Consider the following 25,615-nt stretch of genomic DNA (forward strand, 5'->3'; position numbering starts at 1 on the left):
TGAATGATACATGGAACAACACAGATGAACCTTAAAAAGAGTCCAAGTGAAAGAAGCATGTTGTATGATTCAATTTATATGAAATGTCCAGTAGGTAAACACAGAGATAGAAAGTAGATTAGTAGTGGTTGCCTAGGGCTGGGGAGGATAGAATGATTGGGGTTGACAACCAGAAGGGTATGAGGTTTCTTCTGGGAGTAATAAAAATGTGTTAAAATTGATTGTGGTGATAATTGCACAAGTCTGTGAACATACTAAAAACCACTGAATTGTATGTTTTATTTCTATTGATTGAGACAGGTGGTCTCCCTCTGTCATCCAAGCTGGAGTGCAGTGGTGTGATCACAGTTCACTGCAACCTCCACCTCCCTGACCTAAGTGATCCTCCTGCCTCAGCCTCCCAGGTAGCTGGGACTACAGGTGTGTGCCACCACGTCTGGCTCCATTTTTGTATTTTTTTTTGTAGAGATGGGTTTTCTCCATGTTGCCCAGGCTGGTCTCAAACTCTTGGGTTCAAGCAATCTGCCCACCTTAGCCTCCCAAAGTGTTGGGATTATGGGCATGAGCCACTGCACCTGGCTGAATTATACATTTTAAATGGGTAAATTGTATGGTATATGAATTATATCTCAGTAAAGCTGTCACCAAAAAAGTTCATGTATAAATAAAAGACAACTTAAAATTCTGAAAATAGTTTTATTATGGAAACAAAATAAGGAGGGTAATTAAGCATGAAATAATTTCATTCTTGATAAAAGTATATTGATTATTACAAAATTTGAAGTGTTAGTTTATAGCCCAAATCTTTTAAAGAATTTGTGTCTGCTGAAATGAACTTTCGTCCTTTGCAAAGATGCAACTTTAGTTACAGGAGAAACATATTTAATCTAAATAAACATTGTCATAGATAAGACTCAGAGGATTATATATATAAAGCTAACTGTACTCATCTGTGTTAAATAGCTATACAAAGCTACTAACAAAGTATGAAAGGGTTATGAGACATTTCAAACTATAAGTTTGGAATTCTTGTTCCTTTGTGATACCCTTATTATACTAAATACATTTAGTGGTTACAAGTCCAGTGTACCTCTTATAGAACAGTCCTCCTTATAGAACATAGGATTAGATATGCCAAGATTAAAATGTTGCACATTTTAGGAAACTCAGAAATAATTCAAAGATGCTTTTATACTAAACTCAGCAAATTTGGTTCCAAAATGTCTTTATTATGAAAAACAAGTAAGCATAATGTTTAGACATTAATGTACAGAAAATAGTTGTCATATATATTCCTTTACAATTTTCACACCTGTTTATTTAAAGTGTCTATTCTACATATTAAAAAACATAATAATGAGATCATGTTTCAATAGGAAATTGCTAAATTTTACTTGCAAATTTTTGTAGCTATAATTCTAATACACATTGGGATCTAAAACTATTGGTAAACAGCAACAATAGAGACTACATATTTTTTAAATTGGGCAAATGAAAGGAGAATATATTGAGATGTAAATCAGGAAGTAGTTATTCGCTTTACAAAAAGTTTTTAAATATGCAGATTAATTCATAACATACACCCTTTAAATACTAAAGCATTTAAAATAAGTTTAACAAAAAAGGCAGCTTACATACTTTTTTTTTTTTTTTTTTGAGACGGAGTCTCGCTCTGTCACCCAGGCTGGAGCGCAGTGGCCGGATCTCAGCTCACTGCAAGCTCCGCCTCCCGGGTTTACGCCATTCTCCTGCCTCAGCCTCCCGAGTAGCTGGGACTACAGGCGCCCGCCACCTCGCCCGGCTAGTTTTTTGTATTTCTTAATAGAGACGGGGTTTCACCGTGTTAGCCAGGATGGTCTCGATCTCCTGACCTCGTGATCCGCCCGTCTCGGCCTCCCAAAGTGCTGGGATTACAGGCTTGAGCCACCGCGCCCGGCCACTTACATACTTTTTAAAACCCCATCAGTTGTATAAAGAGGCACTACTTTTATCCACGAAAAGCATCAACATTTTTAACAGTTCAAAAATAGGAGCCCAAAACAACTGATTTATCAGAAACAAAACAATACAATGGCTATTCACAGTGTAAGAAATTAAATCTATTTTTTAAAGCATGTTTTTCAGTCTCAATTTATAACACACTTTGACTTCTACTTCTGCTTTTCCTTAAATCAATCTGGACTGTGTGGAAGAATGCCGTAACATGAAGCTATTAGCAATCTGGGTTAATGTTCTACAAAAAAATATGCTGTCTATATACACAGAAAGTAATGAAGAAAAAAGCGCTGAAGTACAAGAGACTATCAGTCTAACAGAAAGCACCAAGATACAGATGCCAAAGTTAGAAAAAATACAAAGCGGCTCAGAATCAATATATCTTATTCAAGGTAAATTTTATGTTAGATTGTTTGTCTGGCATTTGGGAGGCTAAATTAATTTAGGAGGCTAGAAATCCCATCTCTACTTTTTTTTTTTTTTTTTTTTGAGACGGAGTCTCCCTCTGTCGCCCAGGCTGCAGTGCAGAGGCAGGATCTCGGCTCACTGCAAGCTCCGCCTCCCGGGTTCACGCCATTCTCCTGCCTCTGCCTCCCGAGTAGCTGGGACTACAGACACCCGCCACCACGCCCGGCTGATTTTTGTAATTTTAGTAGAGCCGGGGTTTCAGTGTGTTAGCCAGGATGGTCTGGATCTCCTGACTTCGTCATCCGCTCGCCTCGGCCTCCCAAAGTGCTGGGATTACAGGCATGAGCTACCGCACCTGGCCTCCATCTCCACTTTTAACAAAGATTTGCTTATTACTGAATTAAAGTTTTTAGTGAAAATAGCATAGTGAAGACTCTTTTTTGTGTTTATTGATGAGAAAACATTACTAAAATTTTCTTATGGAAAATGAGGAAATATATAATAATTTTTTGAAAATAAAAAGTAAACTTAGAAATAAATTCAAGGCAGTCAGGTGCAGTGGCTCACGCCTGTAATCCCAGCACTTTGGGAGGCCGAGGTGGGTGGATCATCTGAGGTCAGGAGTTCGAGACCGGCCTGGCCAACATGGCAAAACCCCGTTTCTACTAAAAATACAAAAATTAGCCGGGCGTGGTGGCAGGTGCCTGTAATCCCAGCTACTCGAGAGGTTGAGGCAGGAGAATCACTTGAACCTGGGAGGCAGAGGTTTCACTGAGCTGAGATCACGCCATTGTACCCTAGCCTGGGAGACATGAGTGAAACTCCATCTCAAATAATAATAATAATAATAATAATAATAATAATAGTAGTAGTAGTAAATTCAAGGCACTTGTATCAGTGAGTTTGCAATATCAAGGGCAAAGAACATTTTTTATTTCTTCCAGAAATTCCTTCCACCCCAAACCCATAAACTCTTCTCCTCTCATAGTATATCTTTATTGTCAAACCTAACAACTGTTAAGTTACCTAAGTGGAATTATTTCCAGAATTGTGAATCATTTGTTCACTCTACAAATAAGCGAAGAAATAAATTAAATGCTTTCTACTTAAAGTTGTCTAGTACTATTGTTTTAATTGCAGTTAAAGTAGAAGCAAATAAACTTATCTGTCGTATTCAATATTGTCATTTCCATAATAAAGCTTACTTTTCCTTTTCAACTGAAGCTGGATGAAAAATTCATTATTTAAAACATCCCATTAACAATTTTTCCAGATCGATTTTATTTAAGAAATAAGTTGACATAAAGAAGCAAAAGCAACTTACTAATATGTCAAACAAAACACAAGTACCAAACCTAATTCAGCACAGGTGACATAATATAAATCAATAAAAATTCAATTAAATATTTCACACTACATAAAAAGTAGGGTATTCTATTTCCCCTTCAAAATATGGAAGATGACTTTTAAATTACATTGTTTTACATGCTCTAATCACAAGTACTACCATGTGACTATTCACTGCGTGCTTAGGTAACTATGGTCTATTTTCAGAAGGCCTGACGCAAAATACTAGTGACTCACTAGTCAGATGTACAGAGTCAACCTGAAGTACACTGCCTGCAACTATCTTAACATAGTTAAAAAATTATGTATAAAAGTGAAATGAGAACCACTGAAACTAATCTATCAGATATATGACATCAACGTCAAACAATTCTTAAGCTCCAAAAGAGCAAAGCATCTGAGAGTTAGTCTAAGAATTCATGTACTTTTACAACATATGTATAACAGAAAATAAAGACAATGGAAAAAGCTCCCTTCTAATGTAGTGTACTTTTACAACACATATATAACAGAAAATAAAGACAACGGAGAAATGTTCCCTTCTAATGTAGTAATTTAGAGTACTGAAAATGCAACTTTTGCAGCACTTTAACAAGTTAGAATTATGAAAATCTGCTCACTGGAGTATAAGGAAAAACTAAACATGTGTCCCAACTTATGACACATCTATAGACTACATCTATCCTGAATCTCTTAATAAGGCCAAATCAACGTTTTAAAATTTTCTCTTAATAAATGATTAAAAATATAAAAATACTTAAAGGAACATAGCATTTAGACTGTGAAACTGTGTTGTAAATGTTATTATAGTTGTCATTTTTTCTTGATGTTGAAGACTGCATCACAGTTTCAAAAATAACATTGCTTGTGTTTTATAATATATCTGCATGCAGAGGTACGTTTAACAACATCTGCATGTATCCCCAGAAACTGTTGCTCATTTTAGCACACATATTTTTATTCTGATAATGATTTAATTTTTTACTTAGTACTTCAGTAGAAAATATGTGAATAGATTGTATGCCCCATATCAGTATTTAAAAAAAAAATCTGAACAACATTCTTTTAAATGTCCATTAAAAAAATATATGTAACAGTTATTGTTTTATCATGATTAAATTGGTATCAAATTAATAGGCATAAGTGAAATAACTAATCATTTACTAGTCATTTAAAAAATGCAATAACATCATGCACTATGTATTACTAAGAAAGTGCTCACTTATACAAGCAGCGGATGAGAAGAGTATCATGAAAATTCTAGATATATCTTTATGTATATCCTTAAAAATCACTTTCCTTTATATAATTTCCATTTTAATTTAAATGCCACATATCTTCAGCTAACATTTAAATTAGTTTTTATTGTAAAACTTCAGTTGTTATACATCATAAAATACCTTCAGAAACTTGCTTGAAGGTAGGAATAATTCTTTCCTTCTATTAAATATTATATCACATTAAGTATTTATTAAATGTTGTTTGAGAAATGTATTCTGACCTAGAACATATTCAAATTCAAGATCAATATTATAATAGAAGGAAGATTTTATGGGGAAAATGTTGCAATCAGTAAAAGTGTTAATGACCATGTAACAGTAAGGAAGACACCTGTCTGGAATATTGCAGAGTGGTATACATCACATTTAATTAAAAGAGAGTAATGCTTGATCTTCTATTTCCCACAGAACTCTGGATCCAGTTAAGAGGAGAAGGGAGAAAGAAGCAGCAATATTTCAAATGTCCATACTCTGATCTGCAAAAGACACCGAGTAGGTAGAAGAAAACTGCGTTTTACTTCAGTTAGTCTTTGAAATGAAGGTTCTGTTATTTTTCAAGACTGGAAGGATATCACAGTGTTGATTTTATATACAAAGTAGGATCTGTTCCAGTATACTCTAGTGAAATAATTCACATATGGAGAATAGTTAATTTTGACCTCATGACAAAATCGCCCATACTTTGAGTAGGTTAGCTTGTCACCTTCTTCACAAACCATCTATTAAAAGACATAAAACATAATATTAAAAAGCTTATTAAGCTTATAGCAGAAATGCAATCAATATACAAATGACTATTATTTATATGAAAAAACACATTACTACTAAACATTGTCTATAAAACATCTCACTGTTAGCAAACAGAAGCCTCTTCATAAGCGAGTCACATGCCCACTATACTCCTGAACTTTCCATTGACACTGAGAAACCAGTATGAAGGCTTCCAATTTTTAAAAGATTTAATCCTAAAATTTAGAAGGCAATGTTTCCATAATCCATTATCACTGCTCTAAAGAACCTTATCATGCATCCTACCAAGGCTGGCATTTTCTTTTGTATGTTGAAAAAATACTTCAAACTACTTTTAATAAGCTGTCCCCATTATTACATAACTCAATTATATTCTTAGTTAAGTTCCAAAAATAAAGTTTAAAGATTACGAGTTTAAGTAAAATCATTTTTCTAAAATAAATAAATAAATAACTTTCCAAATGGTTACTTACATGGCCATTTGCAATGTCTAATAAATCTTTAACCCTACAGCCTCTCATGGTTCCCACCTCATTGCAGATAGCATCCTCTACAATTAGGTAATTAGCTTTGTAAGATGTCAGTATTTTATAAATATCCTCAGCAGATCGCTTTGAATAGATTTGGTAGATCTGAAAGAATATAATTAAAATAAATTTTAAAGGACATTTAAAACTTCAGTAAATTGAAACCATACATCGAGCATCTACTGTGTTCTCAGTACTGAATATTACATATGAAAAATATATTCATTTTTATAAATAAATATAAATATTCATTTATATATTTATCAAAACTCATGTTTGGATTATGTGGTGCTTTTTACCACAATTTTGCTGAACTTATTAGATAATAAGCTCTGGATCTTATTAGATAATAAAGCTTCTCAGTCTTTCTGAAATGTTAATATTGGATCAACTCTTGTTATCCTTCAAAAAGTAATAAAATCACAAATATTAGGCCCATAGTATCATATATTATTTGTCCTGAAAATACTGAGATTTGAAATCTAGAATGAATAAGATTCCAATCTATTTGCAGAATATCCAGTAGCTGCCTCCTACCTGTCACCATAGCTGCCTAGCTAGTACCCTCAGTTCCCATGTCAACTGACATGCTAGGAATACCTACTTTCAACATTCTGTGGCACACAGAATGGTAATACATCAAGAGGAAGTGTCTCTCTCATTTCACACTAAATACGTTTCAGTGGGAATAGTTCTATCCTATCCAGCCTATACCTATTGATAGTTATTTACAATTTTATTTATTTTTAAGTGTTAAGAAACTGAAACATACTATTAGGGCATTTATAAAAAAAAAAAAATTCTATGCAATTGTAGTAACATTACTGACAGCCTAGAGCAGAGTTTCTCAACCTTAGCACTATTCACAATTTTTTTTTTTTTTGAGATGGAGTCTTGCTCTGTTGCCCAGGCTGGAGTGCAGTGGCCCATCTCAGCTCACTGCAAGCTCCGCCTCCCGGGTTCACGCCATTCTCCTGCCTCAGCCTCCCAAGTAGCTGGAACTACAGGCACCCGCCACCATGCCTGGCTAATTTTTTGTATATTTTTAGTAGAGATGGGGTTTCACCGTGTTAGCCAGGATGGTCTCGATCTCCTGACCTCATGAGCCGCCCGTCTTGGCCTCCCAAAGTGCTGGGATTACAGACTTGAGCCACCGTGCCCCGCCTGCACTATTCACATTTTAGGCCAGATCATTCTTTGTTGGGACAGGAGAGAGGATGTTCTCTGCAATGTAGATAAGCATTCCTGGTCTCTACTCACAAGATGCCCATAGAACCCCTCTTCCTGTTATGACATTGCGACAATCAAAAATGTCTCCAGACATTGCCAAATGTCCCCTCAGGGAACAATCGTCCCAGGTTAGGAATCACTGGCCCAGGGGATTATACAAAGATTAGCCACATATTATGAATTAGAGACTCTGTCTAATTTAACTGATATGGTCAGCCAGGTGCAGTTTCTCACACCTGTAATCCCAGCACTTTGGGAGACCCAGGCAGGCAGATCAATTGAGGTCAGGAGTTTGAGGCCAGCCTGGCCAACACGGCAAAACTCCATCTCTACTAAAAATACGAAAATTAGCTGGGCATGGTGGCATGAACCAGTAGTCCCAGCTACTTGGGAGTCTGAGGCAGAAGAATCGCTTAAACCTGGGAGATGGAGGTTGCAGTGAGCCAAGATCACGTCACTGCACTCCAGCCTTTATGAAATTCTCTAAAATTGAAAAACAGAATATTGGGAACTCAGGTTCAGTTCATCATTGCTTTCAGATATGAAGTTACCATTTAAATTCATACCATACAAGAGCGAGATACTCCATCTCAAAAAAATAAAATAATTAAAAATATAAATAAATAAATAAATGGCCGGGCATGGTAGCTCACGCCTGTAATCCTAGCACTTTGGGAGGCAGAGGTAGGCAGATTGCCTGAGCTCAGGAGTTCAAGACCAGCCTGGGCAACATGGTGAAACCCTGTCTCTACTAAAATATAAAATACCAGCCAGGCGTGGTGGCGTGCGCCTGTAGTCCCAGCTACTCGGGAGGTTGAGGCAGGAGAACTGTTTGAACCTGGGAGGCAGAGGCTGCAGTGAGCCAAGATTGTGCCACTGCACTCCAGCCTGAGCAAGACTCATCTCCAAAAAAAAAATTGTAATTAAAAATAAATAAACGACATGGTCTCATTTATGAAGTTCAGTTTGGATTTTAGCTTAACAACAAGTTTACTTAATACCTGCTATGTGCTACACACCGTAGAGAAAGACAAAGGTCTGAAAAACTGTGATTACTTTTTCTCATAGACAAGTTACATAAAACTTAAAACTCTAAAATGTTTAAATTAAATTAGAACCTAACTAGAACTCTGACCTAATTACAAGTAACTCTGAAGTACCATATTAGAAAAGACCAATCAAAAGAAAACAAAGTCACAGAGTTGGTTGTTTTAAATCCACAAAAAATAAAATTCAGGAATATGCCATCTATATTTTGCCTAAGCAACTCTATGTTTTGGAAGTGCAGCAAATACTCATCAGAGATGGCTGCTGTCTCTCGAGGAATCATTCTCAGGTAGATCTCCCCATCTCTGATCTCTCCCCTGCCTGCTTCAATCTGTTCTTTCTGCCATGACCATAATTAAGTCTTCAAAGCAGATCTAATCATTCCACTGCCAGGTTTACTAAAAGTCATGTCTCTTAACTGCTTCAAGGATAAGTCTAAATTTTTCAGCATGATATTCCAGGTCTGTCAGAATTCAGCCTCATTTTCTTTTCCAGTTTCAAGATTATACAAATTCCTTAGCTCATGTTACTTTTTCAGCCTGGAATCATATATATTTCTTTTCCAAACAAGTTTCTAATCATCCTTCAAAGCCCAGATTGAGGGACTGCCTTTTATGACAACTTCTTAGATTTTTGTAGGCAGAATTGATTGACTGTTCCTGCTTTTTTACTCCTCTTTGTAACTTGTGTGTGTCCATGTGTACGTGTATGCATGCAACAACCACTTAATAGTACAAAGTAATAACATAATAGCTAACTTTAAAATTTTACTGTGTTTCAGGCATTGTACATTATCTCATTTAATTCTCACAAGTAGGAGGTGAGAACTATTATTCTCACCTAATCTCCAGATTTAGTAACTCACTCAAGGTCACAAAGCTGATAAACAGCAGAGCTAGCATTTGGGTTCAGGTACTCTGATTCCTGAGTCTGCATTCTTAATCTCTATATTACTGTATGTCTTCCTTAACTTAGAATATGCTTAAAAACTGTATGAAATTATCTAAAATTGAAAAACAGAATATTGGGAACTCAGGTTCAGTTCATCATTGCTTTCAGATATGAAGTTACCATTTAAATCCATATCAAACATTCAAAATAATATATTATCTAAACTATAATTAGATACCATTCTAATGTTATACTGAGTCAATAACTGCCCATTTATTAAAAAATAAATTAGTGTTTTATAAGCAATAATAGAACTTTAGCTGAGAAAGACAAAGTGTAGTACCAAGACATTAATTGACAGTCTTCTTTTAAAAATTGGATTGAGGGCTGGGCTGGGCACAGTGACTCACACCTGTAATCCCAGCATTTTGGGAAGCCAAGGCAGGCGGATCACCTGAGGTCAGGAGTTTGCCACCAGCCTGACCAATATGGTGAAACCCTGTCTCTACTAAAAAATACAAAAATTAACTGGTCATGGTGGCAGGTGCCTGTAATCCCAGCTACTCGGGAGACTGAGGCAGGAGAATCACTTGAATCGGGAGGCAGAGGTTGCAGTGAGCCGAGATCGCACCATTGCACTCCAGCCTGGGTGACAGAGCAAGACTCTGTCTCAAAAAAAATAAAAAATTAAAAAATAGGCCAGGCGCGGTGGCTCAAGCCTGTAATCCCAGCACTTTGGGAGGCCGAGACGGGCGGATCACAAGGTCAGGAGATCGAGACCATCCTGGCTAACACGGCGAAACCCCGTCTCTACTAAAAACACAAAAAATTAGCCGGGCGAGGTGGCGGCGCCTGTGGTCCCAGCTACTCGGGAGGCTGAGGCAGGAGAATGGCGTGAACCCGGGAGGCGGAGCTTGCAGTGAGCTGAGATCTGGCCACTGCACTCCAGCCTGGGCGACAGAGCGAGACTCCGTCTCAAAAAAAAATAAAAATAAAAATAAAAATAAAAATAAAATAAAATAAAAATTTGATTGAGAACAATATTTTAAAAAGAATGTTAGCCAGCTGTGGTGGCGCGTGCCTGTAATCCCAGCTACTCAGGAGGCAGAGGCAGGAGAATCACTTGAACCCAGGAAGCGGAGGTTGCAGTGAGCCGAGATTGTGCCACTGTACTTCAGCCTGGGTGAATTAAAAAAATGTTAGCCGGCTGTGGTGGTGGGTGCCTATAATCCTAGCTACTCAAGAGGCTGAGGCAGGAGAATCGCTTGAACCCAGGAAGGGGAGGTTGCAGTGAGCTGAGATTGCACAACTGTATTCCAGCCTGGGTAAAATATTACACATTAGGTCCCTTGACACTTTGTGGAACATTAGATATTTTTCTTAGAAACATATCAATATTATTCATAAAACAAAGAACTTAATATTTTAATTTTGGGTCTCCTCTTGGTTAAATGTATTACTAATTACACAGGTTTTCCGAAATAGAAGTTAATTAACTCTTTTAAAATTGTTTGGACTTTCCTAGCTACCTAGAAGCATACGTATACTGCAGACTATGCTAAAACACAAAGTGCTGGAAAAGAGATCCAAATGTAGAATTCAAAATGCCTTACATTTTCATTTCTCTTGAGAAGATCATCATCATTGTAAAGAGGCAAACTTGTCACCATCCATCCAGTGCATAATTTAATCGCACCCATTAACTGTGGACTCCCTGCAAACACAGCTGCAACTGGAGCTTGCCTTCTGCAAAGAACCATAAAGATTTGCACACTGAAAAGGCAAGTATACTATTTAGATCACTGATCTATATCAACTCTGAAACACCAGACAACTTACAATGTTTATACATTTAAATTTCAATGTCAGTTTTCATTTCATTTATGGATTCATTAAAAAAAAAAATGGGCACCTAACTATGCACCAGACACTTGTGCTGAAGATACAGAAACTTTTCTAAAAAGAGGGAGCAGGGGGAAGACAATAAGAAGTAAACATATATATTGGGTGGTGATAATATGATTAAAAATAATGCAGAGTAAGGGGACAGTAACCAGAATATATTATTTTAGATAAGGTGACTAGTTCAGTGGTGATACTGTGAATTCTCAACTCCATCTTTTGCAAATTAACTACCTACAACCCAACTTCTTCCAAATCCACCTCTCCTTCTGCTCCTTCTCTGTCTTTACCCATGTGTCTGTCTCCAGGTGGAAAATATAGGACTTCTCCACTCTGAATCATTATCCCAAGTCCCAGACAGATGCTAGTTGCAAGGTGGAAAACCTACAAGCAGGTCCCAAAGGGCTGTTCTAATACATTCACTTATTTATTCACTGTCTGAATTTAACATTAAGCACCCACCTCTATGTGCTAGGGATGGTGCCAGGCTATCGAAAGAAAGAGATGGCATATATGGCCACAGTCCTCAATAGTGAGGAAGCAGATATAAAACACAGTAATTGTACCCAGTAACATAAATGTTCAATAGGTAATTGTTTGGGCTTTTGCTGTCTTTGAAAATACTGTGGTAAATCATACAGAGATGTAACTTTCTCTTTTGTTAATGACAACACAAGGCAGTATTCAACAATAGCAAATAGAATTCACAAAAAGTATTAATGGGCAATAGTTAAGGATGATCTAAAGAAAACTATTTTTATAAAATAGAAGATATGTTATAGTAACAAGACATTGTAATAAAACCTATTCTTGTTTCTGTATACCTATTCTATAAATCAATTTAAAATTTCTAGAAACACTTTTTGTCTTTTTTCCCATATTTTCCTGGTCTTTTTTGATAGTATTTCATCACTTTTTCATGTCTTATCTTCTTTTATGTCTTTAATAAATTTCAATGTAGTTATTTCGTAGTCTCCATCCATGGAATAGACTGGTTACAAAAATGGCCACAATAATTCCTCTCCCTATGGTCATGGTCTTGGAGGGAACGCCAGTCATAATCATGTGACTTGCTTTGGCCAATAGGACAATAGTAAGCACCGTGTAAGCAGTGACTTAAAACATGCTTGACATTGAGAATTGCCCTCTCTTGCTGCTCTTGGGAATTCTACAACTACCACCTTGTAAACAAGCCCAAGCTAACCTGCTAGATGATGAGAGACAGAGGGCCAAGTCAGTTTGATCCCCTCAGCTGACACAGAGCCAACCCTAGACTTGTGACAGAGACCCTGCCAGACTATCCAGTCCCAGTGGAGCTGGCCCAGACCAAAAGAATCCTCCCCAGCACCCTAACCCTGCTAATTCTCAAGATGGTGTAGAATAACACGTTTATTGTTTGTAAGCCACTAAGTTTTGTGGCATTCTGTTATGCAGCAAACCCTAAATGATGACACAAATTTTATTATCAGAAATAGCTAGAGGTCTAATTCTGCTGTTTATGACAAGCTTCGTTGAACTGCTTATGTGTTTTATAATTTTAGAGCTTACCTTCATGAAACTTTCTTATGGAATCCTGTATAACATGGGTTGAAGATGTGTCATGCATTCCAGACCAACCCCAAACCACTTTTAATGCTAATTTCTTAATTTGGGGTTTCTTAGATTAGACAAGCATAATTTCAAATTACACTAGACAAGTATAATTTCAAACTATAAACCCACATGAATTCAGATCCATTGCTATAAATTGAGAGGGGAGAATTTCTCTGACCAAGAGATGAATGCGAGAGAGACATGCTTTCTTATCTTCCTTCTCTACTGTCTGGTATCTTGCTATTCCATCCTTCCACTGACTAGGTATTTGCTCTTCTATCCTTTCACTGTCAGTGTAGCCTTCTGAGGGTCCCTGAGTTACATATGTGTGTGTTGGGGGGTTCTCAATTCCAATTCCCTGCTTCCACAGGCCTAAGACCACATCTCCTGTCCTGTGTGGGCATTAAAATCTAAAACCCCTGGTTATCAAAGCTAGTTATCCACTGACAATTCACCTCCAACACAGGCCAGAATAAGCATCCCCTTGACTCTCTAAATAAAAGGATAGCTCTTCTTTTTTATCCCAAACACTTAGTTTGACAATGGCACTTTCAAATCTCATACCAACCAAGGCTATATTTTCAAGCCCATGGAGATGAGCAGAAAATTAGAATCACTAAGTCCAACAAAACCTAAATATCCCTAAAACTCCTGAGTTTGATGAAAAAATTTGGAGAAGTATTAATTTATTATTTCCTGTGAATTCATTAGATAGCATGCAGTGATTAATTAATAGCTTAATAATAGTCTTGGGCACTTCAATCCTTACTTTATCCAGGTCATAAGTTCCACTGTATCTGGGTCATAGAATTCCTGTAGTTCCATTAATTCTGTCATTAATCTTGGAAAAAACTAAAATGCAAAAAAAAAAAAAAAAAAAGCCCCAAAAGGTATATGTCAGTAATTAGAAAGTTTAAAACTGTTCCACAGTATTTCAAAAGACTAACAGACTAACTTAAGGCAAATGATATTACAACACCTTTCGCATGGAAAAAATGTCATGATGGATCTCTTTGCTTTCCTTCAATGGACTGCTTATTTTTCTCAATCCAAATAATCTATTTTATGGTTAGTTCACTGCTTTGACTCAACAAATAATTTTGTCATTACCAAACAATAATAAATTGATCATCAGTTGTATCTTTCAGGCACACACGATATAATTAAATAAATAAATTTTCAGTTCCAATAATTTGCAGAATTTATATCATTTCATAGATGATAAAGTTTTGGAGTTAACAAAATGTGTTTTAATATTAATTCCTATTTACTCAGCAATTTCCTTTGCCAATTATAAACTGAATTAACACTAGCATTAGACTGCAGAAAACAGCATCAGGTGGCATTCTAGAAATGTTTTAGCTCTTCTACAATGTTCCTAATAACAAAAAAAATTAAGCATTACTAAGAATATTACATTTTATTTTGTTAGGATAGTGTCTCAACATGTTTCCTACCCACACATACAAATTTATCACTACCCTTGTAGATAAAGTACATTTTATTAATATAAAAATCTAATTGTTTTACCTCTTTCCATAAGCTCAGACCTATTATAGTAGGCACAGCCATGCTCAGAATAAGAGCCTAAAATATGAAAGCAAAAAGGATTACAGATAAATACATTTCAGAATACATGTTAGAGGTAATAGACACTACTCTATGATCAATCATATATCTCTATAGTTATACAAAATTTCAAAAAAAATGAAGTCAACATAGAACCTAGTTCACAGAATGAGACGGGTGAAAACTAATGACTTTCAAAGATATTAACTTGGAAGTAAAGTGAGACATAAACATTTACTATAAAAATTTAACGCAGAACATTAAAAAGGTAATGCTCATAATTTCAAATGGCAAGTCGATATTTGAAAAATTTGCCAGAAATCTATGTTATACAGATCTTACAAAGGATAGTACACTACTACATGAAAAGCTATCAACAAAAAAGACAATGAATTAACACAAAAAAATAGCTAATATACATCGGTACACTAGTCTGTTAAAATAAGAATGCATAAACTCTCCTCGAAATAAGACTGGCAAAATACGACACGAATATCATTAAAGATAATGTATCGTCCTGCTATAATAAAACGTGTTCTGCCTACTGTCCCATGTCTTTTAGTGACCCTATGATCCACCAGAAACCTAGGAAACATCTAAGATATCTCCCTGTTCCTCATTTCCCCATACTTAATAAGCAGTGAGGCTTACTGATCTTCTAACTACTTTTTTCATTCCAATCTGGCATACTGCTAATCGAATGGGCTTTGGAGTCAGAAAAACCTGGGTGTGGCTGGGTGCGGTAGCTCACACCTATAACTCCAGAACTTAGGGGGCCAAGGTGGGAGGATTGCTTGAGTCTAGGAGTTTGAGACCAGCCTGGGCAACACAGAGAGACCCTGTCTCTAAAAAAAAAAATGTTTTAATTAGCTGGGCATGGTGGAGTGTGCCTGAAGTCCCAGCTACTCAGGAGGATGAGGAAGGAGGATTGCTTAAGCCCAGGAGTTTAAGGCTACAGTGAACCACGACTGTGCCACTGCACTCCAGCCTGGGAGAGTCAGACTCTGTCTCAAAAAAAAAAAAAAAAAAAAGGCCGGGCGCGGTGGCTCAAGCCTGTAATCCCAGCACTTTGGGAGGCCGAGACGGGCGGATCACAAGGTCAGGAGATCGAGACCATCCTGGCTAACACGGTGAAACCCCGTCTCTACTAAAAAATACAAAAAACTAGCCGGGCGCGGTGGCAGGCGCCTGTAGTCCCAACTACTCGGGAGGCTGAGGCAGGAGAATGGCGTGAACCTGGGAGGCGGAGCTTGCAGTGAGCTGAGATTCGGCCACTGCACTCCAGCCTGGGCAGCAGAGCGAGACTCCGTCTCAAAAAAAAAAAAAAAAAGAGAAAAGAAAATCCTGGGCGTGAATCATGATTTCCATACTTACAAGCTTGGCAATCTCAAGCAAGTTATTTAACCAATTAAAGCCTTGTTTTTATCTATAAAACAGAGAAAATCTAAGACTGAATAGCATGTGAAATGCTTCAAACAGTACCTGACATAATGAGCATTCAATAAATTGAAGCTTCAATTACTTCTATCCACTCTGCCTCCTCTGTGACTGAAGTTTGTTCCCTGTGGACTATCCTTCACAGAATTGTCAGAGTGAGCAAATAGAAAATACAAGTCTGACTCTCTCGCTTTCCATGAGGTATACACATCCCAATTCCTTCCCACTGCCGACGGCATGAGAGCCAGCTCTGCAGCATGACACTCAGGGACCCCATGGCCTCACCTTCCTCCATTTCTCCAGTCTCATTTCTTGACCACCCCTACCTACCTCACACTTTGTGTGCCAAGAAAACTAAATATATTGTGCCTTTTTCCCAGTCCCTTTGATTACATCATGTTCTTTGCCTACCTCTGTGTCTATTCCTTCTACCATGAATACCCTCTCTTTCCCCTTCATTTGCCTAATAACTAAATATCTTTCTAATCTCAGATTGGAAAGCCTTATTTGAGTGCCTAAAAAAAAAGAAAAACAGAATTAAGTAGCCCTTCCCTATGTTCTAAAAGAACCCTATGAAAAGTTCTTTTTGTTTTTTAGGAGGCAGGACAGGGAGAGAAGGAAGAGCTGGCAGGTTGGAGAAAGTGGAAGCGGAGGGAGCAGGGGACAGAGGGTCGAATTCTTATTATCTGTTTTTACGCCAGAGATTATAATCCACTTGATGAAATTAACTATGCTATAATTATCTTTGTATCCCAAGCACACAGCAGGCAGAATGGAATGTTCCATTCATATAGAAAATATACCATAGTTCTAAATCAAACCAAGAAAGATATTATAAAAATTAATTCTTGGTGGCCTCTCACATTACTGATTCACTTACATTTTTACCTTTTATTTTTAAAGTTGTATGCATTAAAATGCATTACTTTGATAATCAGAATTTTTTTTTTAATTTTTATTTTTTGAGACAAAGTCTTGCTCTGTTGCCAGGCTGCAGTGCAGTGGTGTGATTTTGGCTTACTGCAACCTCTGCCTCCTGGGTTCAAGCAATTCTCAATTCTCAGCCTCTCGAGTAGCTGGGACTACAGGCATGTGCCACCATGCCCAGCTAGTTTTTTTTTGTATTTTAAGTAGAGACAGGGTTTTACCATGTTGGCCAGGCTGGTCTCGAACTCCTGGCCTCAAGTGATCCACCCATCTCAGCTTCCCAAAGTGCTGGGATTACATGCGTGAGCCACCGTGCCCAGCCCAGAAATTATTTTAAAAAATGTTTTGCACAGGATCTGTTTTTCTACCTGTAAGTCATCATGTAATTTACTCATGCTATTTCAATTGTATTCAATGTAGTTTCCACTTATTAGCTTTGATTTTATATAATCAGAAGAGAAACAAATACTTAACGCGAAATAATGACTCACCAACAATATTGGGTGTACAGTTCTTAATCGAAGCCACTTGAAAAGTGTCATCCAAAGTTCAGGAGAACATACGCCAAATGCTGCTAACATGCACACATAAGGAATCCAGATGTACTTCAAGCTGGAAAACACAAATGGAGTCATACATGAGACATCCTGTGAACACCATTATTATCTAATTTCTCTCCTCTGAGCTCTTTCCTGCTACTCACAAAAATACCAAAATGTTAAGGGACAGTGAAAAAGCTTAGCCTCTAATTTTCAGCAACAGATTGTTATCTAGTTTTTTAAAAATCAAGCAGACATGTGGTCTAGTAAATTAGGATAAAATAAAAGCATTAATACTGATGAGGGGCCGGGCGCGGTGGCTCAAGCCTGTAAGCCCAGCACTTTGGGAGGCCGAGGCGGGCGGATCACAAGGTCAGGAGATCGAGACCACAGTGAAACCCCGTCTCTACTAAAAAACAAATACAAAAAATTAGCCGGGCGCGGTGGCGGGCGCCTGTAGTCCCAGCTACTCAGGAGGCTGAGGCAGGAGAATGGCGGGAACCCGGGAGGCGGAGCTTGCAGTGAGCCGAGATCGCGCCACTGCACTCCAGCCTGGGCAACAGCGTGAGACTCCGTCTCAAAAAAAAAAAAAAAACTGATGAGGATGCAGGAAAATTGTATTCTTGGAGAGAATATAAACTATTAGAGTTTTTTCAGAAGGCAGTTTGGAGAACTGTAATCCCAGGACTTTGGGAGGGTGAGATGGCCAGATCACTTGAGGTCAGCAGTGTAAGACCAGCCTGGCCAACATGGTGAAATCCCATCTCTAGTAAAAATACAAAAATTTGGCCATGTGTGGTGGCTCATGCCTGTAATCCCAGCACTTTGGGAGGCTGAGGTGGGTGGATCACTTGAGGCCAGGAGTTTGGGACCAGCCTGGGCAACACAGTGAAACCCTGTCTCTACCAAAACTACAAAAATTAGCCAGGCGTGGTGACATATGCCTGTGGTCCCAGCTACTTGGGAGGCTGAGGCAGGAGGATCACCTAAGCCTGGAAGGCAGAGGTTGCAGTGACCCAAAATTGCACCACTGTACTCCAGCCTGGGTGAAGAGCAAGACTCTGTCTTAAAAAAAAAAAAAAACAAAACCCTCTAAGATAGGCAATGCTATTTCTAGTAATGTAGCCTGAAAATATATTAGCATAAGAGTATAAAGATAGACATACAAGGGGTTTTTTTTTTTTTTTTTTTGAAGCGGAGTCTCACTGTCGCCCAGGCTAAAGTACAGTGGGTGTGATCTTGGCTCACTGCAACCCCCGCCTTCTGGGTTCAAGCAATTCTCCTGCCTCAGCCTCCCAAGTAGCTGGAATTACAGGCACATGCCACCGTGCCCAGCTAATTTCTGTATTTTTAGTAGAGACCAGGTTTCACCATGTTGGCCAGGCTGGTCTCAAATCCTGACCTCAAGTGATCCACCTGCCTTGGCCTCCCAAAGTGCTCAGATTACAGGTGTGAGCCACCGTGCCTGGCCACACACAAGAGTTTTAACTACAGCATTTTGTTTTACTAGCAAGAAAATTGGAAAAAACAAAAACAAAAACAAACTTCTGTTCTTCAATAGGTATTGACTAAATAAATAATTATAAGAAACAAAAAAGCAAAATGCAAAACTTCATGCGCAATGTTAACCTAATTTTTGCTTTCTATTTTTTTTAATGTAGATATATGGCACAAGCAAAAATAACACCTGGGGCTGGGCGCAGTGGCTCACACCTGTAATCCCAGGACTTTGGGAGGCTGAGATGGCCAGATCACTTGAGGTCAGCAGTGTAAGACCAGCCTGGCCAACATGGTGAAATCCCATCTCTAGTAAAAATATAAAAATTTGGCCATGTGTGGTGGCTCTTGCCTGTAATCCCAGCAAACTGGGAGGATGAAGCGGTGGATCACCTGAGGTCAGGAGTTTGAGACCAGCCTGGGCAACACAGGGAAACCCTGTCTCTACTAAAAATACAAAAAATTAGCCGGGCGTAGTGGCAGGTGCCTGTAGTCCCAGCTACTCGGGAGGCTGAGGCAGGAGAATGGCGTGAACCCAGGAGACAGAACTTGCAGTGAGCCGAGATCATGCCACTGCACTCCAGCCTGGATGACAGAGCGAGACTCCGTCTCAAAAAAAAAAAAAAAGTTAAAAATTTAGCTCTTAAATTAAAAAGATTAAAAATCAAGGTGTACAGAAAAAAATTAACTTGTATCATTAGAAGAAAATACATTACTTTATGTTGTAGATGTTAAAGAAAACAAAAGGAACCCATCTCTGTAGGAGATGCCAACTGCTAAAAATGGAAGAGGAAAAGTTTAGAAAAATTAATAGATATCAGTGCTTAGTACAGATTATCAAGAAAAAAATAACATTTCAAGGGACAACTTTTGTAATAAATACTAAGGAGAACAATCAGACCCTTCTATGATATATTCCCTGGTGTCAAACTCAGAAGAGACTGGAAGAATCTGGGCCTAGAGTATAAATGTTAACCACTGCAGTTTTATAAAACAGCAAAGCCATGGAATGGAGAAAATAAAGAAATATCCAGGCTGGGTACAGTGGCACACGCCTGTCATCCCAACACTTTGGGAGGCCAAGACAGTAGGATCATTTGAAGCCAGATGTTCACGACCAGCCTGGGCAACAAAATTAGACCCTGTCTCTACAAAAGAATTTTTTTAATTTTCAAAAATTAAGAGGCTGGGTGCAGTGGATCACACCTGTAATCCCAGCACTTTGGGAGGCTGAGGCGGGTGGAACACCTGAGGTCAGGAGTTCGAGACCAGCCTGGCCAACACGGTGAAACCCCATCTTTAATAAAAATACAAAATTTAGCCAGGGATGGTGGCGCACGCCTGTAATCCCAACTACTCTGGAGGCTGATGCAGGATAGTAGCTTGAACCTGGGAGGTGGACGTTACAGTGAGTCGAGATGGCACCACGGTACTCCAGCCTAGGCAAGAGAACAAGATCCTGTCTCAAAAAAAAAAAAAAAAAAAAAAAAGGAGAGCTCTGCTCTTGTTTGCAGCTGATCTAGGGGCACAATGGTTTTGGCACACACAAAAAAATTGGAATACGTGCATAGTTTTTTCCAATATGCATGTTTCACGAACTTTTTGAAGACTCTTTGTATCCACAGTGAAATATTTTTTAGCCTTGAAAAAGAAGAAAATCTTGTCATCTTACAATATAGATGAAATTTGATGATGTGACATAAAGTGAAATAAGCCAGTCACAAAAAGATAAACACTATAGGATTCCACTTACATGAGGTATCTAAAGTAAACAAATTCATAGAAATGGAAAGTAAAGGCCAGGCACAGTGGCTCCTGGTGTAATCCCAGCACTTTGGGAAACCAAGGTGGGCAGATCACCTGAAGTCGGGAGTTCGAGTCCAGCCTGACCAACATGGAGAAACCCCATCCCTACTAAAAATACAAAATTAGCTGGACATGGTGGCGCATGCCTGTAATCCCAGCTACTTGGGAGGCTGTGGCAGGAGAATTGCTTGAATCCGGGAGGTGGAGGCTGCGGTGAGCTGAGATCATAGCATTGCACTCCAGCCTGGCAACAAGGGTGAAACTCCGTCTCAAAAAAAAAAAAAAAAGAAAGAAATGGAAAGTAAAATGGTGATTATTAGAGGTTAAGGGTAGGGAAAAAAATGAGAGTTGTTCATCGATATACAGTTTTAGATTTACAAGATGAAAATGTTGTGCAGATCTGTTGTACAACAATGTGTGAATATACTAAACACTGCTGAATTGTATACTTAAAAAACATTAAGATAGTGGATTTTATGTTATGTACTTTTTTATCATAATTTTAAAAAAACTTAAATGTGGCTGGGTACAGGGGCTCACGCCTATAATCCCAACACTTTGGGAGGTTGAGATGGGAGGATGGCTTGAGCCCAGGAGTTCAAGACCAGCCTGGGCAACATGGTGAGACCTCATCTCTACAAAAACTTTAAAAAATATTAGCCAGGCATGGTGACACCAGCCTGTGGTCCCATCTAGTTGGGAGGATATCGTGGGAGCATTGCTTGAGCCTGGGAGTTCGAGAGCACAGTGAGCTGTGATGGCACCACTGTACTCCAGTCTGGGCGACAGAATGAGACCCTGTCTTTTTTTCTTTTTTTTAACTGAAGACGCGGCCTCACTCTGTTGCCCAGACTGGAGTGCAGTGGCATGATCATGACTCACTGTGGCCTTGAACTCCAAGGCTGAAGCAATCCATCCACCTCAGCCTCCATAGTGGCTGGGACCACAGACGTATGCCACCATGCCTGGCGCTTTTTTTTTTTTTGTAGAGATGGGGTCTTGCCATGTTGCCCAGATTGGTTTCAAACTCCCGGGCTCAAGTGATCATCGTCCTCCATCTTCCAAAGTGCTGGGATTATAGGCGTGAGCCACCACGCCCAGCCTATCTCTCAAAAACACAAAAACAGGTGCACCTGCTTATGCCTGTAATCCTAGCACTTTGGGAGGCTGAGTCAGGCGGATCACCTGAGATCAAGAGTTCAAGACCAGCCTGACTAACATGAAGAAACCCCATCTCTACTCAAAATACAAAATTAGCTGGGCTTGGTGGTGCATGCCTGTACCCAGCTACTTGGGAGGCTGAGGAAGGAGAATCACTTGAACTGGGAGGCAGAGGTTGCAGTGAGCTGAGATTGTGCCACTACAATCCAGCCTGGGCGACAAAGGCTCTGTCTCAAAAAACAAAAACAAAAAACAAAAACTTAAACATAATTATCTTCAATGCTATTAAACATTCAGTTTCTATACAAGTAACCTAATTGAAGAATTTAAAGCTCCAAACTTCTAAAGATGGTAACATTTTCTTCTTTCATCTATTAAAGAAAGATGCTCCTATATGAATTACAACTTAAGAATAATTAACTTTAATATGCAAAGAGTTTCATATATTGCCTTTTGTTGTTGTTGTTGTTGTTTTCTGATAGGGAGTCTTGCCCTGCCGCCCAGGCTAGAGTGCAGTGGCACAATCTTGGCTCACTGCAACCTCCGCCTCCTGGGTTCAAGTGATTATCCTGCCTTAGTCTCCTGAGTAGCTGAGATTACAGGTGCCTACCACCACACCCAGCTAATTTTTTTGTATTTTTAATAGAGACGGGGTTTCACCATGTTGGCCAGGCTGGTTTCGAACTCCTGACCTCAAGTGATCCGCTTGCCTCAGGCTCCCAAAATGCTAGGATTACAGGCGTGAGTCACTGTGCCCGGCCTCATATATTGCCTTTTATGAAATGTATTCCCATGCATCTTATTTATTGTACAGTAAAGGATTAACCTTGCTTAAAAAGAGATTTGGCCTTTGCCCTCAACTTCTAGGTGGTAACCTCTTGCCTGATAAGAGCATCTTCGTTTGCCTGGGTCCTTTAGGTCATGCATAAGAGTCTATGCTAACAGTGTGATTTATGGTGGGAGCCTTGGGCCATGTGGTGTCAGTTCAACTTCTGAAGGGCTGAAGACTAATGTCAGCCACACAGGTGGTCAACCACATATATATGACTGAGCCCCAGTACAAACCCTAAATTCAAAGCATGGGTGAGCTTCCCTGATTGACAGTACTCCGTGTGTACTGTCACACATCGTTTCTGAGAGGAAAACAGGTACTGTCTGCATGATTCCACTGGGAGGGAACAAATGGTAGTTCTGTGCTTTGGTGTCTCCTGGACCTTGTCCTATGGGTCTCTTTCCTCTGCTGATTTTAATCTGTGTCCTTTCACTGTAACAAACTGTAACTCGAGTATAATGACTTTTTAAAATCAAGCCTGAGGGTAGTTTGGAGGACTCTCAAACTTGCAGTTGGTGACAGAAGTAAGGATGGTCTTAGGAATTTCTGACCATTGCATTTACCTTCCTAGACTGTGTGCTTCTGAGGAAGGGGGATCCTATCATGTGTATTTCTGTATCTCCCACTATTGCTAGAAGAGTATGAAAAAACCAAAAACTTCTGCTGAATGAATACATTTTAATAAAGTTTATTAACAAGATGGCACGATTTTCTACAGAAGCAGGAAGGGAAGTTTAAAAACTAAATACTTAAAAATAAATAGTGCAAGATATGTTTCAAGGATTCAAACTCCCTAAACAATTATTACATAACTTATCTAAATATTAATATGTGAATACCTATTTTGCCTTAACGAATTTAAGGTATACAGAACACTAAAATGATCAAGCAAGTGAAATACAAAAATTCTACCTTATTGAACATTAAATGGGGCCCTACATATATTTTGTAAAAGTTCATTTGCCATTGAAAGACAATAAAATAAATGAGGTAAGGAAAGGATAAAAGCCTACCACAAGCTCCCTGTGCTACAGCCAGACTGAGCTCCTTTTCCTCCTGCCAGCAATGTGCCATGATCCTTCCTGCCCAGGCCTGGGCATATGCCGTTCCCTCTACCTGCAGTACTCTTGCCTCTTTGGGTCACCTAGTCCACTCCTACTCACCCTTCAGGTCTCAGGCACTTTTTCCTTAGGGAACCTTTCTGATCTCTTTAAGTCAAATTCTGTTTTATATGTTCTTATAGCACCATGTACATCTCCTTCACTTACCAAAGTTGTAATTTTATTTTTGTATGATTGACATCTGTCATCTCCATTAGGCCATAAGTTAAATAAGGTTAGAGACTGTCTGTTCCACTATTGGGCTTATTGAGGTACCTTTAGCACCTAGCACAACGCCTAGAACTTGGAATATGTTCAATAGTTTTTTAACAAATGAATGAAAAAGTAAATGTCAGTTCATTATACTATAAACAACTTTGTAAACTCCAGATAAATTAAGAAAGTTTATAGGTTTTGAGTTTTTATAAAGTTTTATAAATGTATTATTGGATGTATCTACTTATTATCATTAAAAAAGACAATCTTTGCTGGGCATGGTGGCTCACACCTGTAATCCCAACACTTTGGGAGGCCAAGGCGGGCAGATCATGAGGTGAGGAGTTCAAGACCAGCCTGACCAATGTGGTGAAACCCTGTCACTACTAAAAATACAAATAAATTAGCCGGGCATGGTGCTGTACGCCTGTAATCCCAGCTACTGAGGAGGCTGAGACAAAATTGCTTGAACCTGGGAGGCGGAGGTTGCAGTGAGCTGAGATTGCGCTACTGCACTGCAGCCTGGGTGACAGAACGAGACTCTAAAAAAAAAAAAAAAAAAGACAATCTTTGTGGGTTTTTTTACTTTTTTTTTTTTTTTTTGAGACAGAGTCTCGCTCTGTCACCCAGGCTGGAGTGCAGTGGCCAGATCTCGGCTCACTGCAAGCTCCACATCCCGGGTTCACGCCATTCTCCTGCCTCAGCCTCCCGAGTAGCTGGGACTACAGGCGCCCGCCACCTCGCCCGGCTAGTTTTTTGTATTTTTTAGTAGAGACGGGGTTTCACCGTGTCAGCCAGGATGGTCTCGATCTCCTGACCTCATGATCCGCCCGTCTCGGCCTCCCAAAGTGCTGGGATTACAGGCTTGAGCCACCGCGCCCGGCTACTTTTTTTTTTTTTTGAGACGGTGTCTCGCTCTGTTGCTCAGGCTAGAGTGCAGTGGCGCAATCTCGGCTCATTGCAACCTGTACCTCCCAGGTTCGACAGACCCTGCCACCTCAGCCTCCCCAGTACCTGGGACTACAGGCGCACACCACCACACCCAGCTAATTTTTGTATTTTTAGTAGAGATGGAGTCTCACCATGTTGGTCACACTGGTCTCAAACTCCTGACCTCAGGTGAGCTGCCTGCCTTGGCCTCCCAAAGTACTGGGATTACAGGTGTGAGTCACTGCTCTCGGGCCAACAATCTTTGTAAAAACAAAGGGATCACATAAAGTACACTTACCCTTCTATAACCATTGCAAGAGAACCCAATAAAATAGTGTGAATTACATGATAAATTATTTCTGGTCTTTCTCCAATTCGTCCATCTTCAAGAGTAACAGTTTCCTTCAGGGACTTACCACTACAAAAAGAAAATGTATTTTTTAATACTTTGAAAATATATTTGTAAAGAACCAAAGATACATTGTTTATCATCTTTGAAGTACATACCTAAAATTTTATATTTCAACATAACAAAAAATATAGGTGATCTTTAAAATTTGAAAGTATATTGTACTAGTTAAATACCTAACATATATACTGCGTTTCTGCAAATGGCTTTTAGAACCTGAAG

The 25,615-nt window shown here is 38.9% G+C and overlaps 1 protein-coding gene across 2 annotated transcripts in view; it reads right to left on the minus strand.

The window, feature by feature from the left end:
* Positions 1 to 682: 682 nt before the first annotated feature.
* Positions 683 to 25,615, minus strand: part of LOC105497354 (dpy-19 like 4) — a 79,735-nt gene continuing 54,802 nt past the window's right edge. For both annotated transcript variants that reach the window (XM_071067996.1, XM_071067995.1), the window contains 7 exons: positions 25,283 to 25,402; positions 17,395 to 17,515; positions 14,501 to 14,557; positions 13,740 to 13,822; positions 11,089 to 11,221; positions 6,254 to 6,412; positions 683 to 5,749 (listed from right to left, as the gene is read on the minus strand). In XM_071067996.1, coding sequence (XP_070924097.1) covers positions 5,585 to 5,749; positions 6,254 to 6,412; positions 11,089 to 11,221; positions 13,740 to 13,822; positions 14,501 to 14,557; positions 17,395 to 17,515; positions 25,283 to 25,402 — 838 coding nt within the window. In that variant the 3' untranslated portion in view covers positions 683 to 5,584. The remainder of the gene's footprint in view (positions 5,750 to 6,253; positions 6,413 to 11,088; positions 11,222 to 13,739; positions 13,823 to 14,500; positions 14,558 to 17,394; positions 17,516 to 25,282; positions 25,403 to 25,615) is intronic.

The sequence above is a fragment of the Macaca nemestrina genome, chromosome 8 (assembly GCF_043159975.1).
Source record: "Macaca nemestrina isolate mMacNem1 chromosome 8, mMacNem.hap1, whole genome shotgun sequence".
NCBI lineage: Eukaryota > Metazoa > Chordata > Mammalia > Primates > Cercopithecidae > Macaca > Macaca nemestrina.